The 17292-nt window shown below is 44.6% G+C and overlaps 1 protein-coding gene across 1 annotated transcript; it reads left to right on the top strand.

Annotated features, from left to right (window-relative positions):
* The first annotated feature begins 1575 nt into the window (after positions 1 to 1575).
* Positions 1576 to 17057, top strand: Dhodh (dihydroorotate dehydrogenase (quinone)). The gene is made up of 9 exons (XM_005318387.5): positions 1576 to 1703; positions 4642 to 4854; positions 7366 to 7565; positions 9912 to 9994; positions 12453 to 12640; positions 13213 to 13326; positions 14009 to 14162; positions 14330 to 14489; positions 15378 to 17057. Exons 1-9 carry the CDS (start codon positions 1683 to 1685, stop codon positions 15430 to 15432), a joined length of 1188 nt encoding a protein of 395 aa, XP_005318444.1. The 5' UTR covers positions 1576 to 1682; the 3' UTR covers positions 15433 to 17057.
* The last annotated feature ends 235 nt before the right edge of the window (positions 17058 to 17292 follow it).

Here is a 17292-nt window from a genome sequence, read left to right as displayed (position 1 = left end):
ATGTTCACTGTAAAAGTCTCTCAACTTTCTGTATGGTTGAAAGTTTTCATTAAAAAAAAAAAAAAAAACTTGAAGGCTGGGGATGTAACTAAGTGGTAGAGCGCTTGCCTAGTGTGCATGAGGCGGCCCTGGGTTCCTTCCTCAGTACCAGAAAAAAAATGTTGAGACTGACTGAAGAAGGAAAGTTCCAGTCTTATATATGTTTAAAATATGTATTATAGATGAATAGATGTGGAATACATATATTTCAACTTTATTTCTAATCTTAGACTTGGGTAAAGTTTAGAGATATCTCAGTAAGTTGTGGTATTAAGGCAGATAATGACATAATTATTTAGAAAAATCAAGAATTTTCGAGACATGTGGGCTTGGTAGCACACACATATAATTCCAGCTACTTGGGAGACTTAGGAAGGAGGAGTACAAGTTCAAGACTAGACTTGACAACTTAGCAAGACATTGTCTCAAATCTGAAAGGGTATGAGGATGTAGCTCAGTGGTAGTAGACTTGCCTAGCATGCCTGAATCTCTGGTTTCAATTTCAAGTACTAGGAAAAAAAATCTGAGACATATAATAGTACTAGATACATTAAAGCATGTTCTGTGGATATAAACTTGAAATGTAGAACTGAAAGGTCTTAAAGAGCTACTATTTTAAAATTGTTGGGAAAAATAATCAGAATCGATGAAGCATGTTGTAGTTTCCCTTCACAATAGTCTGTTCATATGGAAAGAACTTTTTCTGGGCCTCACACAGTCCTCATTAACACAGGAAGGATAACTTGAGGAAGGTAATTCTTCCTGTGTTAGTGAGGACTGCTTGAGGCCCAGAAAAAGATAAGTTTAAAAAGATGACTTAAAAAGTTATCCTTCTGGAGGTTGGGGTTACGGCTCAGTGGTAGAGTGCAGGGGTGGGGGTGAGTTTAGGTCTCAAAAAACAAGGGCAGGGTGACAGATCGCTCCTCGGTTCAATTTCCAGTTCAACAGCTTAAGAATAATTTACTTCTAAGCAGAGAAAAGTTTATACGTATTAGTATATTCATATTTATATTAACACAATAGTAAAATTATTATTATTTAAATAGACAAGTAAAAATTGGATTTGTGCGGTACAAGGTATTTTGATGTGTGTAGACTCTGTAAAATATAATATTTTTAGGAAAGGGCCCGTGAAAATCACAAAGCAACCTTCGGGCTGTGGTTTCCTTTCTTGGGTCCTGCGGCTGTGGAAGCCTGGGGGCAGGACGGGAATCTCCAGGCGCTGGGGAAGCCCGGTGGGTAAGAGTTCGACTCTTCTACAGACCTCGGAGGAGTCCACTCCCCACTTTAGAGACTTCTGGGAGCCTTTTCTTTCCGCCCGAGATGCGGCTCCTCACAGGAACAGAGACATCAGACCGCAGACCGGGGTTGGGCAGCAGCCCCGTACCCCGCCTGCCCCTCAACTACCCCAGGCAACTAGACGACGCTTGGAGTCTGTGGCGGAAGAGGCGTGGCCTCTAGAAATGCGCACGCGCGCGAACGTCCAACCAGAACCTCGGGGCGGAACGCGGCCTTCGCCGCCGCGGCGGGCCCCTACTCCCGCTACCCGCCCCACGATTGGTGAGTTGGCACTCCATGGGCGGGGCCTCCGCCATTTCCGCCAATGAAGACGAGACAGAGGCCGGCCCAATGGTAGAAGGAGCATGGCGTGGAGACAACTGAAAGTGAGTCTGGAAATGGGACTTGGGTCGGCAAGGGGGTTACGCCAGGCGAGGTGTGTAAAGAAGGTGTCTCCGAGCGCAGGTTCTTCTGGAACGTTTGTGTGTCTCTGGGGGCACTTGCAAATCCTTGTGCATTTACCCGAGTACTTGGTGTGTGTAGGACACGTGCCACGTCCGGGCAAATGCGGATTTGACTAAATGCACGTAGGCTAGGCCACTTTTCGGTTGAGCCAGCACAGGGGCTTTAGTAAACCTATGACCGCCTAGCATTTTGTACAGGATCCAAGAGGAATGAAAGTAGAGTCAAACACGGTCCCCCAACCCTTTTAGGAAAAGTTTTTGTGGGGATCTGTGTAACGAGTTCTTAGTTGTATCACTAAGGTCTAGTATGTGATAGGTGCTCAAGTATTTGCTGATTGACTTGAGAGGAGATTTACAGTCTTATGGGATGAGAGGTGAAAACTCGGTCTACATTAACTTCTTGGAGCGGCCTTTAAAAGGCAAATCTGATAACATCACTTCTTTGTTTAGAGAACAAAATCCAAATCTTTATTCTAGTCCAGGCCGATTTGTCCTATCTCGTTTAAAGTCATGTTTTTCCTCAGTTCCAAAGAGACTTTCTCTGCTCTCACATTCCTGGGAGTTTTTCCTCTTTGCTTCCAAAAGAGCCTTTATGCTTTTCCCTCCCTTTACTGTTTCCTGGTTAACTCATCCATTCTTTGAAGATCAGCTTTAAGTCACTTCCTTAAGAAGCCTCTACTTACCTTTGGGATTTTTTTGGGTCCTTCCATTATACTATACAATACCTTTTTCCTTCATAGCAATTGTCATAGCTACATATTTGCACGATCATTAAGTTCACCTGTCTGTTTATGAGATTGCAATTGCCACAGAGCTGGAACCAGGTCTGTTTTGCCCACTTTTGAGCTCAGATTTGTTGAATGATTCAACTAATAAAGAATGGGGTGTCTTGGCATCTGTTAGTGAGTGAAAAGAATTGTGAACCACTTTTGAGCTAGGACAGCGGTCCTCCACCTTCAAAGACCTTTTGAAGCATCCTCTGAAGCTCTTTTTATATTGCAACCCCCTTTATAATTTTCCATTTCAGGGTAATAATCTTCCTATTTATAAGCTTAAAACATCAACAATGTACAATCTGCATATGTAAATGTCAGGACATGACTCAGTTAAGTGAGAGGTCTGGTGGGGTATTTAAACTTCTTTTTTGGTGGGGGTGTACTGGGAATTGAACTCAAGGGCACTCAACCCAACCACTGAGCCACATCCTTAGTCCTGTTTTTGTATTTTATTTAAAGACAGGGTCTCATTGAGTTGCTTAGCACCTCACTAAATTGCTGAGGCTGGCTTTGAACTCGAAATTCTCCTGTCTCAGTCTCCCTAGCCGCTGGGATTACAGGCATGCACCACCACACCTGGCAGGGTGTTTAAACTTCCACTCGAAAAATCAAGTTCCACAGATGTGTTGTTTTGTCAAACACCCCAAGCAAAGCACCATTTTTTGAAATGGTGACTGAGTATTTTTGTAATGTTTTGTGCAAAATAGTATAGTTGTCCCTCAATTGACAAGGTAATTTTATTCCTGGAAAAGTCAATGCCTATGAAAACCACGTAGGAACTAGTTTATGTACTTCTTGGCTCAGATAATATGAGGGTTTTATTTTTTGGGTGGGTGGGTGGTACTGGCAATTGAACTCAGGGACACTCATGTTATGGGCCATGTTATGTAGACAATGACCAAACAGACTCCATTTTACCCTGAGACTCCATATCAGGTAAGAATTGCTTCTCCCATGGGAAAGCCCCACCTCTGTACCCATTAATAGTTACCTAGTGTAGCATACTTGGCAACACAAAATGGTAATTCTTATATAATGTAAAATTGTTCTCTCTTTGGTTCCTATTTTTCTTGGGCAGTGTACCCTGTCAGAGATTGATTGTCTAGACATTAGTAACCATTCTCTAACTTTTACTCAACTAGGGTCATTTTAACCCACTTCCCTTTTGCTTGCTTGCTGCTATGCCAACCTGGAAAGTCCAGTAGGAAATACCAATGTACCCATTGCATTGTTTCGCTAACTGCCGCTCGATTCAGCTTCTGTACCCCTGCTTGCTTGCAGCTACATCAACCTGGATGTGGTTTTTGCAGTTTTTGCCTTTAAATACTCTAAAATGTTGAATCTTGAGGCTGTTTTCTACAGAGACAACTTGGTCCTGTGGGAAGCAATCCTGGCTGGTTGGAATAAAGACTCTTCAGTTTGGACAAAACTGGGACTTGGTGTGTTTTCTGAGCAACTTGCCCCACAACACTAGGCCTCTGAGTCACATCTACAGCCCTATTTATATTTTATTTAGAGACAGAGTCTCATTGAGTTGCTTAGCGCCCCTCACTTTTGCTTATACTGGCTTTGAACTCATGATCCTCCTACTTCAGTTTCCCAAGCTGTTGGGATTATAGGCGTGTTCACCGCACCTGGCATGAAGTTTTTTTTGATGACATGAACGTCAGTAGTATGTTCAAAAGTCAATATGGACAATGTGTGTCAGCCTCAAGCAAAGAAGAATGTATGACTTTACTGATTTCTACATGCTAAGTCTATTAGCATTGCTCTGTCACTGTAACCAGTAAAAATGCCCCAATATGTCTCCTGGAGGATAGTATTACAACTCTTGACTCCTGGCCTACCATCCTAAAGAAAGTCTTCAGCCAGAGTCTGTAAGTACAGTGTATATATAACTATAGAGACTGGTCTATAAGATGGACTGTAAATGAAGGAGATTAGTATCAACACATGGTGAGGGATGTTGCTTCTTGTGACATATCATTTTGCCCTATCTGCCTAGGCTTAAAGGGATCAGGGAGGATGCTGCAGCCTGGCCTTGTTAGGATTCCTCTAATGGACATTTTTTTTTTCTTCCCCAGAAGCGAGCTCTGGATGCTGTAGTCATCCTGGGGGGTGGAGGACTTCTCTGTGCCTCCTACCTGACAGCCACAGGGGATGAGCATTTCTATGCTGAATACTTGATGCCAGCTCTGCAGAGGCTGCTGGACCCAGAGTTAGCCCACAGGCTGGCTGTTCGCTTCATCTCCCTGGGGCTCCTTCCTCCAGCCACATTTCAAGACTCTGACATGCTGGTAGGTACTCTTGGAATGTCCTGTACCTTAGATACAAGGGGGAAGCTTGAAGTCTCAGAGCCCTACGTTAGCAGAGGAAATCTGGAACTCAAATCTAAGCAATCATTTTTATCATATATCATAATTACATAATAATAGTGGTCATTATATAACTCATATGGAGCTTAATCATGTAAGGCAGTTCCCCTTTAATCCTCACAACTACTTCCTGAGGCAGGTCCTACTGTCATCTCCAGGTGCAGGTCAGGAGTCTGAGTTAACAGTGATTAACCCAAAGCCACACAGTTAGAAAATGGCAAAACCCGGGTTCAAACCTAGAGTCTGGCTCTGGCATCCAGCCCTGTCTACTATCCTGTCGTGCTGAGGTCTTGAGTAGCTGAAATTTAGTGGCAGATCGGGAATCCTGCTAGTCATTAAACTCTAATGTGACACAGGTATGTCTGATCAAGTCTGTGAGGTAGGCATGAGAACACATTCTTCTGCCTCCTTCAGCCACACATAAGGGCCCCTTGGGGCACTATTATTGTGATGTTCTGGGGTTACTGCAACAAAACAGAAGAAGGCTGTTCTCACAGAACTTGTATCCTCGTGTAAGCCTTGGAAGTTTCCTTTTGAGACATTTTTTTCTCCCAAATAGGTGACAGCAGAATGATTTGAACATACAAACCCAAGCAGGAAGCTCTCAGAGCTCTTTAAGGGAGGGTCACTGTTAGAGAATAAGGGGCCTTTGCTACATATCTCCTTGCTAACTTAGAGCCCTTTTCATTTTCCCAGTGTATAATCTTGAGCAGCCGTGTCATTTTAAGGCACTGTAGGATCAGGAAGAACCTTCCTTTTATTAAGCCTTCCTCACTCTAAACTGCTAGTGTGAAAGCCCTGGAACCAGAAATGTGGGAGTAAAAAGTGTGATGCAGGGGCTGTGGCTCAATGGCAGAGCGCTCGCCTAGCACATGTGAGGCCCTGGGTTCGATCCTCAGCACCACATAAAAATAAACAAATAAAATAAAGATATTGTGTCCAACTACACATACTAAAAAATAAATATTAAAAAAAAGAGTGTGATGCAGAGATGGTAAAATTGGAAGGAGGTGAGCTTATACCTGGAGTGGTAATGAGCCGTGTCCAGTAAGCACAGCCTACAGAGCCAGCATGGCCCATGCACTGTCAATCTGCACACAACTGTGTGGTTTACACCTGCAATAGCTCATGTAGAATTGAGTTTCCCAGCTATTGAGATAGGGTCTCACTATGTTGTCCAGGTTGGTCTCAAACTTGTGGGTTCAAGATGGGACTCCAGGTATGTCATTGTGTCTATAGTTTATAATTCCTCAGCTGACAGTCTGGCTTCTTGATCTTCTCACTCAACCTTTCTAGTTTCAGTTCTTCACCATTTCCTTAAGTCCTTGGTTCTCTTTCTCTGCCCCCGATCCCGCACCCCTTTATTTATTTATTTATACTGAGGATTTAACCCAGGGACAATGGCAATTTACTACTGAGCAGCATCCCCAGCCCTTTTGTATTTTGAGACAGTGTCTCACTAAGTTGCTGACGCTGACCTTGAACTTGCAGTCCTCCTCAGCTTCCTGAGCTGCTGGGATTATAGATGTGCACCACTATACCCGCCTTCTTGGTTCTCAATCATGGTTGTATGTTAGACTCTCCAGAGGTGCTTTATGACATACTTGGATTCTGCCGTCAGACAAGTGTAACCATAATCTCTGAGGCTGGCCTATAAGTTGCCCAGGGAGTTTATGGTACAGCCGGGGTTGAGCACCACTGTCCCTGAGGAAGGCCCTGAGTCCAGCCACACTCCTTGCCTTACAGCCCCAAAGTGCCTCACGCTCATTCTCACCTTCATCGTTGTTGTTCTCCCTGCTCAGAGACCTTTCTTACCTCCCGCTTCCAGCATCAGGTGGCCTCACCTTGAGAGTTACTTGCTCTTCCTCTCAAGTTGCTGGAGCCAGCACTGAGTTCTGCCTGGCTGAGCCCCATCCTTCCTCCAGCTCTCTGGAGACTGGGGGATGTGGCTGGGGCTGCTTATTAACCTCTCTTATTGGAGACAAGGATGCCCTGGGGCTGACTTATTATAATGATATCTGGATTTTGCTGCCCAGCGTTCCCTGCAGGGTTTAGAGTAGCACAACCTAGGGGATGACTCAGGAGTCACCCTCTCCTGCTCAAGAAGATACCAGTCTTAACCATAGGAAAAGACAGTGCCTGTGTCCTGTTCAACCTGTGGGAGAAATGCTGTTTTCTCCCCAGGATTGATAAGGTAAATAAAGTCTCATAGTTTTCAAACTCCAGTAGCCTCAGAATCACCTGAAGAGTGCTGTTGCAGATAGATTTGCTCAGCTTCATTGCCCACTGCCCCCTGCTGAAGGCCTGATTCTGTAGTTCTGGGGATGTTTAATAGGCTCTCAAGGGAATTTTGATATGGGTGTTCCAGGGAGCACACTTTGAGAAACACCACTATAGCTTTGTGTACCTCTGTCTTTGTCTATATCTTCCTAGGAAGTGAAAGTCCTGGGCCATAAATTCCGAAATCCAGTAGGCATTGCTGCAGGATTTGACAAGCATGGGGAAGCTGTGGATGGCTTATATAAGCTGGGCTTTGGCTTTGTTGAGGTAGGAAGTGTGACTCCCAAGCCTCAGGAAGGAAACCCCAGGCCCAGAGTCTTCCGCCTGCCTGAGGACCAAGCTGTCATTAACAGGTGGGTTGCAGCCCCATGTTGATGGGTTCTTCTGCCCTGCTGGGCTCCCAGGCTGCCTCAGTGTTTTATCTCATACATAGGACATTTTTCTGTCATTTCTGTCACTCTGTTCAGCAATCCTGCTGAGTATCTAGTATGTGCCAGGCAGAGATCCTCACACCAGCCTTGGAAACTAGGTGTTGTATCAGTTTAACATGGCTTTACACTGAGGCTCAGAAAGCCTAATAACTTAGCTAGGGTCACAGAGATAATAATCAGGAGAGGGCTGGGGATGTGGGTCAGTGGTACAACTTCCCTGGGTTCAGTCCCCAGTAGGAGAGCTTGGTATGCCTTAGGTTCATTGAACTTCCTGTAGTTCGTGCTTTTTTCATATTGTTACTCCAGTGCTCTTGTTCAATGAAGTAGTATGAGCCCCGTGTGTAATTTAAAAGATCTAGTGACCACATTAAAGCAGAAAAGAGAAATGAATGATATTAATAACATTATTGATAATTATGATTTCATTATAAATAATATATTCTAAATATCATCATTTAAATATGTGGTCAGTACAAAAATTATTAATTAGTTATTTACCTTCTTTTACTTGCACCAATTCTTCCAAAGCTAGTGTTCCTTTTGTGTTCAGTACCTCTCACTGGACCAGCCACATTCTAGTGCTGAGGAGCCACTAGTGGCTAGCAGCTCTGTGTCCTCTGTGTCAGCCCCACCTTCAGGAAATAGGATTATTTAGTATTCAGTACACATAGCTGCTTTTAGGAAAAGAAATCCTTCTAGATCATCCAAAACCTTTCTTTTTTTTTTTTTTTTGGTGATTTTTTTTTTTTATTTTAAACTTCAACAAACCCAGAAAATAAAGAAATTCCTGCCTTTTTTTAAATATTTTTTTTTTTAGTTGTAGTTGGACACAATACCTTTCTTTCTTTATTTATTTTTACTGTGGTGCTGAGGATCAGTCCTAGTGCCTCACACATAGTAAGCATGCGCTCTCCTGCTGAGCCACAATCCCAGCCCCATGATCCTGCTTTTTGATAACAAAAGAGTTTTGGAGAACCCCTTTGGGGAGATTTTTATAGGCATCTTTGGGGCTTTAATGGCCTTCTAGGAGACTGACCTATCCTAAGTTTATGTCACTGGGTTTCTTGCTTTATTGTGCTTGTTTCAGGGAAATCTGGCATCTGAGATCAAGTTATTGATTTTTCTGCTATAATGCAGGCTGTGATCAGTAGCTTTAGAACTGGCCAGGCAAAATGTTTCTGATTTAGCTGCCCCAGGTAACTGCAGGTCTCAGGATGACGTTACTTGGCAGAATCCTGTTGATGAGTGGGATGGATAAGAATCTGGTGCTCTTGGCACTTGTGTTTTCAGCCTCCTTACTCTGTGTGGCACAAACAAGGAGGAAGGGACAGAGGTCAACACCCCACAGTGGAACTGAGGATTCAGGAATGAAAAAGAGATATGAAGTCCCTGCCTTCTTGGGCTGTTTAGTGGTACAGATGATAGGGGAGGAAGACACATCTCTTGCCTTGAAGATTATAACCTGGTGTGGAAACTTTAAGCATAGATGCGTATCCTGTTCCAGGAGAAAGATAGGCATAAAGTGCCCTGTGAATGCCAAGGTGAGGAATCCCTTGTGGTTGGGGGCTTTATGCAAGGAGAGAGGCAGCATTTGATCCAGGCCAGGAAGGAGGAGTGATTTTAACAGGCAGAAAGAATGGGGATGTGGGGTGGTAGGAGTAGTGTGTGGAGGTGGAAACAGGAAGTGGAAGTGGGAGGTGGAGAGTCTGTGCTTATCAGATAGTGGCTTGGCCCTGTAGGAGTGGAGGTAGGATCCAGGCAGGGCTGGGCTGCTTCCAGTGGTAGCTGACTGAGTAGCTTTTTCACACATTTTAATTTTTGCCTTTGTGTGAGTGTGTGTGCATGTGCATGTGTGTGCTTTGTGGTACTAGGGATTTAACCCAGGGCCCTCTACCTCTCAGCTATATCCCCAGCCCTATTTTTTTCTTTTTCTTTTTTTGGGACAGGGTTTCACTCTGTTGCTTAGGGCCCTTCTAAATTGCTTGAGGCTGGTTTTGAATTTGCCATCCTCCCATCTCAGCCTCCAGTTGCTTGGATTATAGGCATGTGCCACCATGCTTGTTTCCTTTGTCATTCAAAGTGTTCTGGCATGTTCTCTAGAAGTCCTAGGGGAGTTTAGACCTTGGAACTTTAAGAACTGATTCTGATTTTTTTTTTCTTTTGATTTATAAAGTCAGTATTTAGTATATGGTAGAAGTGCTTATGGTGCTTTTTCCAAAATCTTGCCTTCTAACCTTGCCCCCTTCCCTATTGGCCTGTGTGCTACAGGTATGGATTTAACAGCCACGGACTCTCAGTGGTGGAACACAGGTTGCGGGCCAGACGGCAGAAGCAGACCAAGCTCACAGAAGGTAAAGTAGAGGTGCATGGGAGGGCTTTCTTCACCCATTAGAGGAAGAAATGTTGGGAGCATTCCTCGGGAAATGAATACAACTGAGCAATAGGAAAAGCCACTGAGGAACTCAGGCTCCTCTCCATTTTCCTGGTTCTAGTACAGCCTCCAAGATTTTAGCTCAATCTCACAGTTTATTTAGCAAAGCCTCACTGGTTCTGCTTCACAAGTGACCTTTGCTGTATCATCTAGGGGAGCCTGGAAGTGAGCCAGGCAGAACTCTCCCCCGTACCCACCAGCTTAGCCAAGATGTGAGCGGGACTGAGTGCCGACTTCGTCTTGCCTACTATCCTTTTTTCCGTGTATGAGTAATAATATATATTTTAGAAGAGTTAGTAGGTACAGAGCAGCCTAAAGAAGGAAAAGTAGAGTTACTCCTACTCCTCCCATTTAGGGGCAGTTAATGTGAGTGTTGGGGAAATATTCTTCAAGACTGATCTCAGAAACAATATGCACTTCTGAAGGCCGCCCTCCAGATACTGCTGCTTGTTCCCTGTCGCTCTGTGCTTTGCTGTCTCTAAGGGTAGGGGCACTTAGGGATCATAGTCCTGTGTTGTGTCATCCTGACCTTGGCTTCCCTGGCACCCTCTGGGATTATGTGGGCTGCAGGCCAGGAGGAAGAATCTTCCTCCTTAGGTCCTTCTGGAACTTCCTGGGTCTTAGTCTCATTAGATGTCCTGGTGATATATGAGGAAACATGCATTTATTTCAGGAAGTGAGGCAGAAGATATTAAACTATTTGGCAATTTCACCTTGTGGGAGCAGGAAGTGATCGTGTTTAGAGACCCCTAGCTTTGGCAGAACCAGACCCTGCTACACAATAGGTCTTCCCATTTAGGAACTTCGAAGGTTGTAATCTGACTTTCATGTTTTGTAACACTCTTCTGCCTTTTGTCTGCCTTTTCTTCATTTATACCTACAATGCTCTGGTGCCAGCTTTATCTCCTGCTCTCCCTTGCCCACCCTGTCACCCCCGCTGTTCTTGCATTCCCTGGAGCGAAGCACAGTCTAGAGTCATGCTCTGTGCATCTAGGAGCTAGGAGCCTTGAAGATGGCTTCTTGTTAGCACCATGCCAAGGAATAAAAAGTGATGGGCCCTTTGGGGAAAAGGTAGTTCTGCAATTCTCAACTCCAGAATCTTGTCATTCTGGTCAGATGACTATTAATGAAAGCTTCGATCACTCCATAAAAGCCACACTCTCAAGACAGTTTACCTGTGTGGGAAAGCATTGAAGCTTACAAATGATCCTGGCTTGGTGAGTGCTAGATGTGGGAGGTTGGAGACCTGCTTACATAATTTTAATTGGGTTCCAATCCTAACCCTCAGCCCACTCAGAAAGTTCGTTACACATCTTATATACTTCAGGCTGATGATATAAATGTGATTGGGATCTGAGAAGGTGACTAGCTTGACTGGGTGTTGTCCTTTAGTTTTCCCTGGATGGACATGTTGTGAACTAACTTGGTGTTCTAGATCTTTTCCCAGGAATCAGATGGAAGAAGCAGCCTGTACCATTGCTGTACCCTTGACTTTCAGATGAGATAGTGTCTTAGGAGAAGCCAAGTGTAGACAACTCTTTCTTTCACACATAGCTTGATTTTGTAAATGTATTTTTCTGGAGACCCAAAATGCAAGTCAATTGATAGTGCTGTTGATTTTTAATTATGGTAGCTGTGTCAGTGATGTGCAAATTGAGGCACTTTTAAAAGTGAAAGGAGGACAGGCATGAAAATTAAGCCCAGGCCACAGGGGTAATCAGGGCTGTCCTATAATGTATGGTTGCCATAATCTTAAGGGGAAGTTCCTTTCCTCAGAGAAATAAGATTATAAATTTATAACTATGCTTCTACATTTTAGGCATGATAATTGAAAATACTTTCTAGTATTTTATACGTTTTCTTTAATTTTGTTTTTGCTACACCACTGCACAGCCAATCTCTTGACCCAAGACCTATGAGCATCTCTTGGTTAAAGTTGCCTCTCTGACATGCTTGTTGATGCATATCTTCTCTCTGTTTTGTTAAATTTATGAAGTTTTTTTTTTTCTTTTTTTTTGGTGCTGGGGATTAAACCCAGGGCCTCATGCATGTTAAGCATATGCTCTACCACTGAATTACGCCTTCAGACCTATTTTTTTAGCATTAGTATTTGCACTCCTAATTTCTGTATTTTCCATTTAAATTTTAAAAATAAAAAGGGCAGAATGCAGTGAAACCTCCTTGTAGTTGCCCAGCCTTTCCTGTTCAAAGATGTCTGCTCTTTTGAGGTCAGCAGGCAGCAGCAACCTGTAGCAGTTAGGGCATTTGTCCCCTGGCGTAGGAAAGTTCAGGTTTGGAAGCTATTCACAGGCTGTGGAGTCAAGGATGGTCTCAGAATGTTGCGCGGGAGACGGAACCTTGACTGGTGATATTTACAGATGGGCTGCCACTGGGAATAAACCTGGGGAAGAATAAAATGTCGGTGGATGCTGCTGCAGACTATGCAGAGGGGGTTCAGGTCCTGGGCCCTTTGGCCGACTACCTGGTAGTGAACGTGTCCAGTCCCAACACAGCTGGGCTGCGGAGCCTTCAGGGAAAGGCCGAGCTGCGCTGCCTGCTGACCAAGGTGGGCCATTGCATCTCTTCTCCAAGTCCCATTCCACTAGCCTATCCTCCTTATGCCTCTCCTTTGTCCTGGGCAAAGCTTTAGCATCTTCAATGAGAAGCTGTCCTTCGCACCTGGACCAGTTAAGAGCCCTTGCTGGACCTGAAAGCACTCTCTGATTCCTTAACACAATACCAATTTGTGTAATAAGGAATGTTCAGTTGTCTGTGCTGCTGTTAAACTGTATGGTCCATAAGAGCAGGAACATGTCTCTCTGGTTCATTATCCCTTGCACCTAGCACGGTGCATGAATTGATTTTTATCACTCATGCTTGTGAAGTATTCCTTGTTATTTTTTTTGGAACAAAAGTCAAAACCTTTAAGATATTAGCTGTTGCAGTGGGGATCTCTTGGTTCAAAATAGTTGAACCAGATCTATCTTGGTGGGGTTGCTTCAGGAAACAGTAGGTTTTCTGAAGAGGAGAAATTGCTCCTGCCTTAGTTTGAAGCTTGTGTGAAAACATTGACTTGCACCGCAGGTTGCGGTTGTAACTCCGGGCTGTGGTTCCTGTCTCTGGCCTGTGCTTCCCTAGGTGCTGCAGGAGAGGGATGCTTTGAAGGGAGTGCAGAAGCCGGCAGTACTGCTGAAGATTGCCCCTGACCTCACGGCTCAGGACAAGGAGGACATTGCCAGTGTGGCGAGAGAGGTTTGAGTTGGGCCAGGCCTGGGGGTGCCTCTCATTGTTGTTAGAAGCCTTTTGGTCCACTGGGATATCCCAGAATGGCATGATTTGTGACTAATTCTCTGTGATACTGGAGGCTTGTTGGGTGTTTGTCATCATGTAACTCATCTTATGGTAAAGAGGGTATGTTCAAATAATTGTTTGAATGTGTCTTTTTCTCATGCCTCTTCCTTTCTCTTTGCTTATCTTCATCTAGCAAGGGCCTTACGGCTTGTGCTTGCATCTCTGACCAGTGTCAGTTGGGACAGGAGTATTGTTTGCCTTGTCCTCTCCGCTGGGTCTGAACACCAGGCCTCTATGGTGTAGGGGAACAGTAGAAACAGACTGAGCCCAGCAATGGGTTCAGATCCTGGTCCCACCACCCACTACCCAGGGCCTCAGACAATGCACTATAAGCAGGTTGTTCTGAGGATTAACCCTGTTCTAGTGGAATGTTGTGGGTTGTCAGATGCGATGATGGCTCCTGTGTCACACTGAGCCTCATTCTGATACTTGTTCACCACAGGAAGTGGAGTGAGGCCCATGTAGCTCTTGCTTCCAGGGCAGTGAGTGTAGGCCCTGGCTGATGGCTGCCTCAGACCTCTAGAGAAGCTTCTCTGAGTTCCTCAGAGCCATGACTCAAAAGACTCTTTGTCTCTCACTGCAGTTGGGCATCGATGGGTTGATTGTCACGAACACCACAGTGAGTCGCCCTGCTGGTCTCCAAGGTGCTCTGCGCTCTGAGACAGGAGGGCTGAGTGGGAAGCCCCTCCGTGATTTATCAACTCAGACCATCCGGGAGATGTATGCGCTCACTCAAGGCAAGGTTTCTGCTGTCTGTCTGTTGCTGTGTGTGTGGCCTACGCCTCTGGTTGTGACTGTTCCCTCATCTGCTGTGTTTACGGGGTGGGGACTTTGGGGCTGAAGCGAGACTGAGGTCCTGGCTCTCACATCCTTCTTCACAGTGTTGCCATGTTCTTTTCTGCAGGCAGAATTCCCATAATTGGGGTTGGCGGTGTCAGCAGTGGGCAGGATGCGCTGGAGAAGATCCAGGCTGGTGCCTCCCTGGTGCAGCTGTACACGGCCCTCATCTACCAGGGGCCACCTGTGGTGGGCAAAGTTAAGCGGGAGCTGGAGGCCCTTTTGAAGTGAGTGTGGCCATTTGTGGCTGGAAATGAGAAGTTACTCAGAGTTAATTCAGAATGACCCAAATCAAAGGGTGTTATTGCCAGGCACAGTGGTGTACACCTGTGATCCCATCAGCTTAGGAAGCTGAGGCAGAAGGATCACGAATTCAAAGCCAGCTTCAGCAACTTATTGGGGCCCTAAGCAATTCGTTGAGACCCTGTCTCTAAATAAAATATAAAAAAATGGTTGGGGGCGCTGGGGCGGTAGCTCAGTGGCAGAGCACTTGCCTACCACCTGTGAGGACTGGGTTTGATCCTTAGCACTACATAAAAATGAACAAATAAAATAAAGGCATACTATCCATCTACAACTAAAAAAATAAGAACAAAAAAAAATGGTTGGGGATATGGCTCAGTGGTGAAGTGTCCCTGGGTTCACTCCCTGGTACCAAAAAAAAAATCAAAAAAAAATCAAAGGGGTATTATTCATCCATTCATTGTTCACAGAAAAAGGATTTGAGGGATATACTGAACATAGGGGAAAATGACTTAATTACTTCTTTGACAAAGACTGTGCCAGGGGAGTTCAGGAGTAAGTCTAAGGCAGCAAGGTTAGCCAGTTATTCAGGCCTGAGGAATCCTGGTAGAATTAAGCTGTTTTTAAAGTTACATTGGCTCAATGGCAGGGAGCTGTTGGTACGTGAAGTTGATTCCCTTCCTGCTCTGAAGGCCTGGGTGGAGATATCTCCAGGTTCCTGGTTGTGAAGGAAGTGAAGAGGGCATGAGATGTGCCTGGGATGGGATGGTTGTTCAGGAGAGAGAAGTGTGCTTGAGTGAACTCGGGCTTCTTCTGAGAGCAGGGCCTGTCCTTCACCTTTGCTGAAATTGCTTTGTTTCCTCACTTTCCAGAGAACAGGGTTTTAGCCGAGTCACAGATGCCATTGGAGCAGATCATCGGAGATGAGGATGCTTGACAGAAATCCATGACTGGATCATGTGAAGAAGGACTCTAAAGCCATGTCTCCCAAACCATGGCTTAGCAGGACTATAACAGCCAATCATAAGGGGGTCACCAGAGTCAATGGAGACTTTTTTCAATTGGTTGCTCAAACATAAACTTAGTTGTGCTTCTTTCTGGATCCAAATCCCAGGATCCTTCAATTTGTAAGGATATTGAATATTTTGGGGGGAAATCATGGAAAAGATAAAGTCATTTAAATCCTGGCTTTGAACATATCCTCTTTCTGTAGAGCCAGGGCTTCGTCCAGTGTTGCAGGTCTTTCCAGGCCATACTCCCTGGATCTGCTGTGGGCTTCCCAGGACCATGACTTTCATTTTGTCACTGTTTTTATTTATCTTAAAACTTTTAACTTTATTTTGAAACTATTTCAAACAGACAAAAGTTGTAAGAATGGGGCTGGCTGTTGTGGCTCAGTGGTAGAGCACTTGCCTAGCATGTGTGAGGCACTGGGTTCAATCCTCAGCACTACATACAATGAATGAATGAATGAATAAATAAATAAATAGAGTTGTTATGCTCAACTGCAACTAAAAATATTAAAAAAAAAAAAGTTGCAAGAATGGTGCAGTGATGCTGGTTGTGGTGGTGCACGCCTGTAATCCCAGTGGCTTGGGAGGCTGAGGCAAGAGGATCACAAATTCAAAGCCAGCCTCAGCAACTTAGTCCTTAAGCAACTCAGTGAGATTCTGTCTCTAAATAAAATACAAAAAAGGGTTGGGGAAGCCAGGTGTGGTGGCACACCTGTAATCTGAGCAGTTCAGGAGGCTGAGACAGGAGGATCACGAGTTTGAAGCCAGCCTCAGCAAAAACAAGGTGCTAAGCAACTCAGGGAGACCTTATCTCTAAATGAAATACAAAATAGGGCTGGGGATGTGGCTTAATGGTTGAGTGCCCCTGAGTTCAATCCCTGGTACTTTAAAAAAAAAAAAAAAAAGAAGTGCTGGGGATATGCCCAGTGGTCCAGTGCCCTGAGTTCAATCCCTAGTACCTAAAAAAAAAAAAGGTGGAGGAGCGCTGGGATGCTCAGTGTCGAGTGCCTGGTATGCAAAAGAAAGAAAGAAAGACACTGCCTCCAAATAAGGTCAGATTTTGAGGTACTTGGGGGTTAACTTTAACATATTAATTTTGAGGGGACCTAGTGCAATCCATAAGAGGAAGTGAGCTTGCTCTTCCCCATTTCACTTATATTTATTTATTAATACTGAGGATTAAATTCAGGCACTCGGCCACTGAGCCACATCCCAACTCTACTTTATATTTTATTTAGGGACAGGGTCTCACTGAGTTGCCTAGTGCCTCAACATTGCTGAGGCTGGCTTTGAACTCAATCCTCCTGCCTCATCCTCCCAAGCCGCTGAGATTACAGGCATGTGCCATTGTGCCCGGTTCTTCCCCATTTTAATAGTGTCTGTGACTTCGGTGTGTGACAACATTAGATGAGACTAAAGGGGTCTAGTTGTAACTAAAACAATGTCAGTTTTAGCAATCTTACAACATAAAGTCTTATTTCTACTTGTACAGTGGTAATTTGATATATTGCATAATAAAAAAACTTTAAAAATCTAGAATGCACAAGTATTGCAGTTTGATCCCTAAATCGTTAGTTAAGCAAACCTCATAAAACAGCTTCATGTCAGCCCCTGCCATAAACTCATCAACACATCAGAACTGACAGATATTTTAGTTGTAACTAAAATAATGTCCATGTTTTCAGTGCCAAAGAGTGAATGATTGGGGCTGGGGTTGTGGTTCAGCGGTAGAGCGCTTGCCTGTTGTGTGAAGCACTGGGTTCTCAGCACCACA

Source organism: Ictidomys tridecemlineatus, chromosome 15, assembly GCF_052094955.1.
Source record: "Ictidomys tridecemlineatus isolate mIctTri1 chromosome 15, mIctTri1.hap1, whole genome shotgun sequence".
In the NCBI taxonomy this organism is placed as follows: domain Eukaryota; kingdom Metazoa; phylum Chordata; class Mammalia; order Rodentia; family Sciuridae; genus Ictidomys; species Ictidomys tridecemlineatus.
The sequence above is the reverse complement of the archived record's forward strand: the minus strand, read 5'-3'. Positions and strand labels throughout refer to the sequence as shown.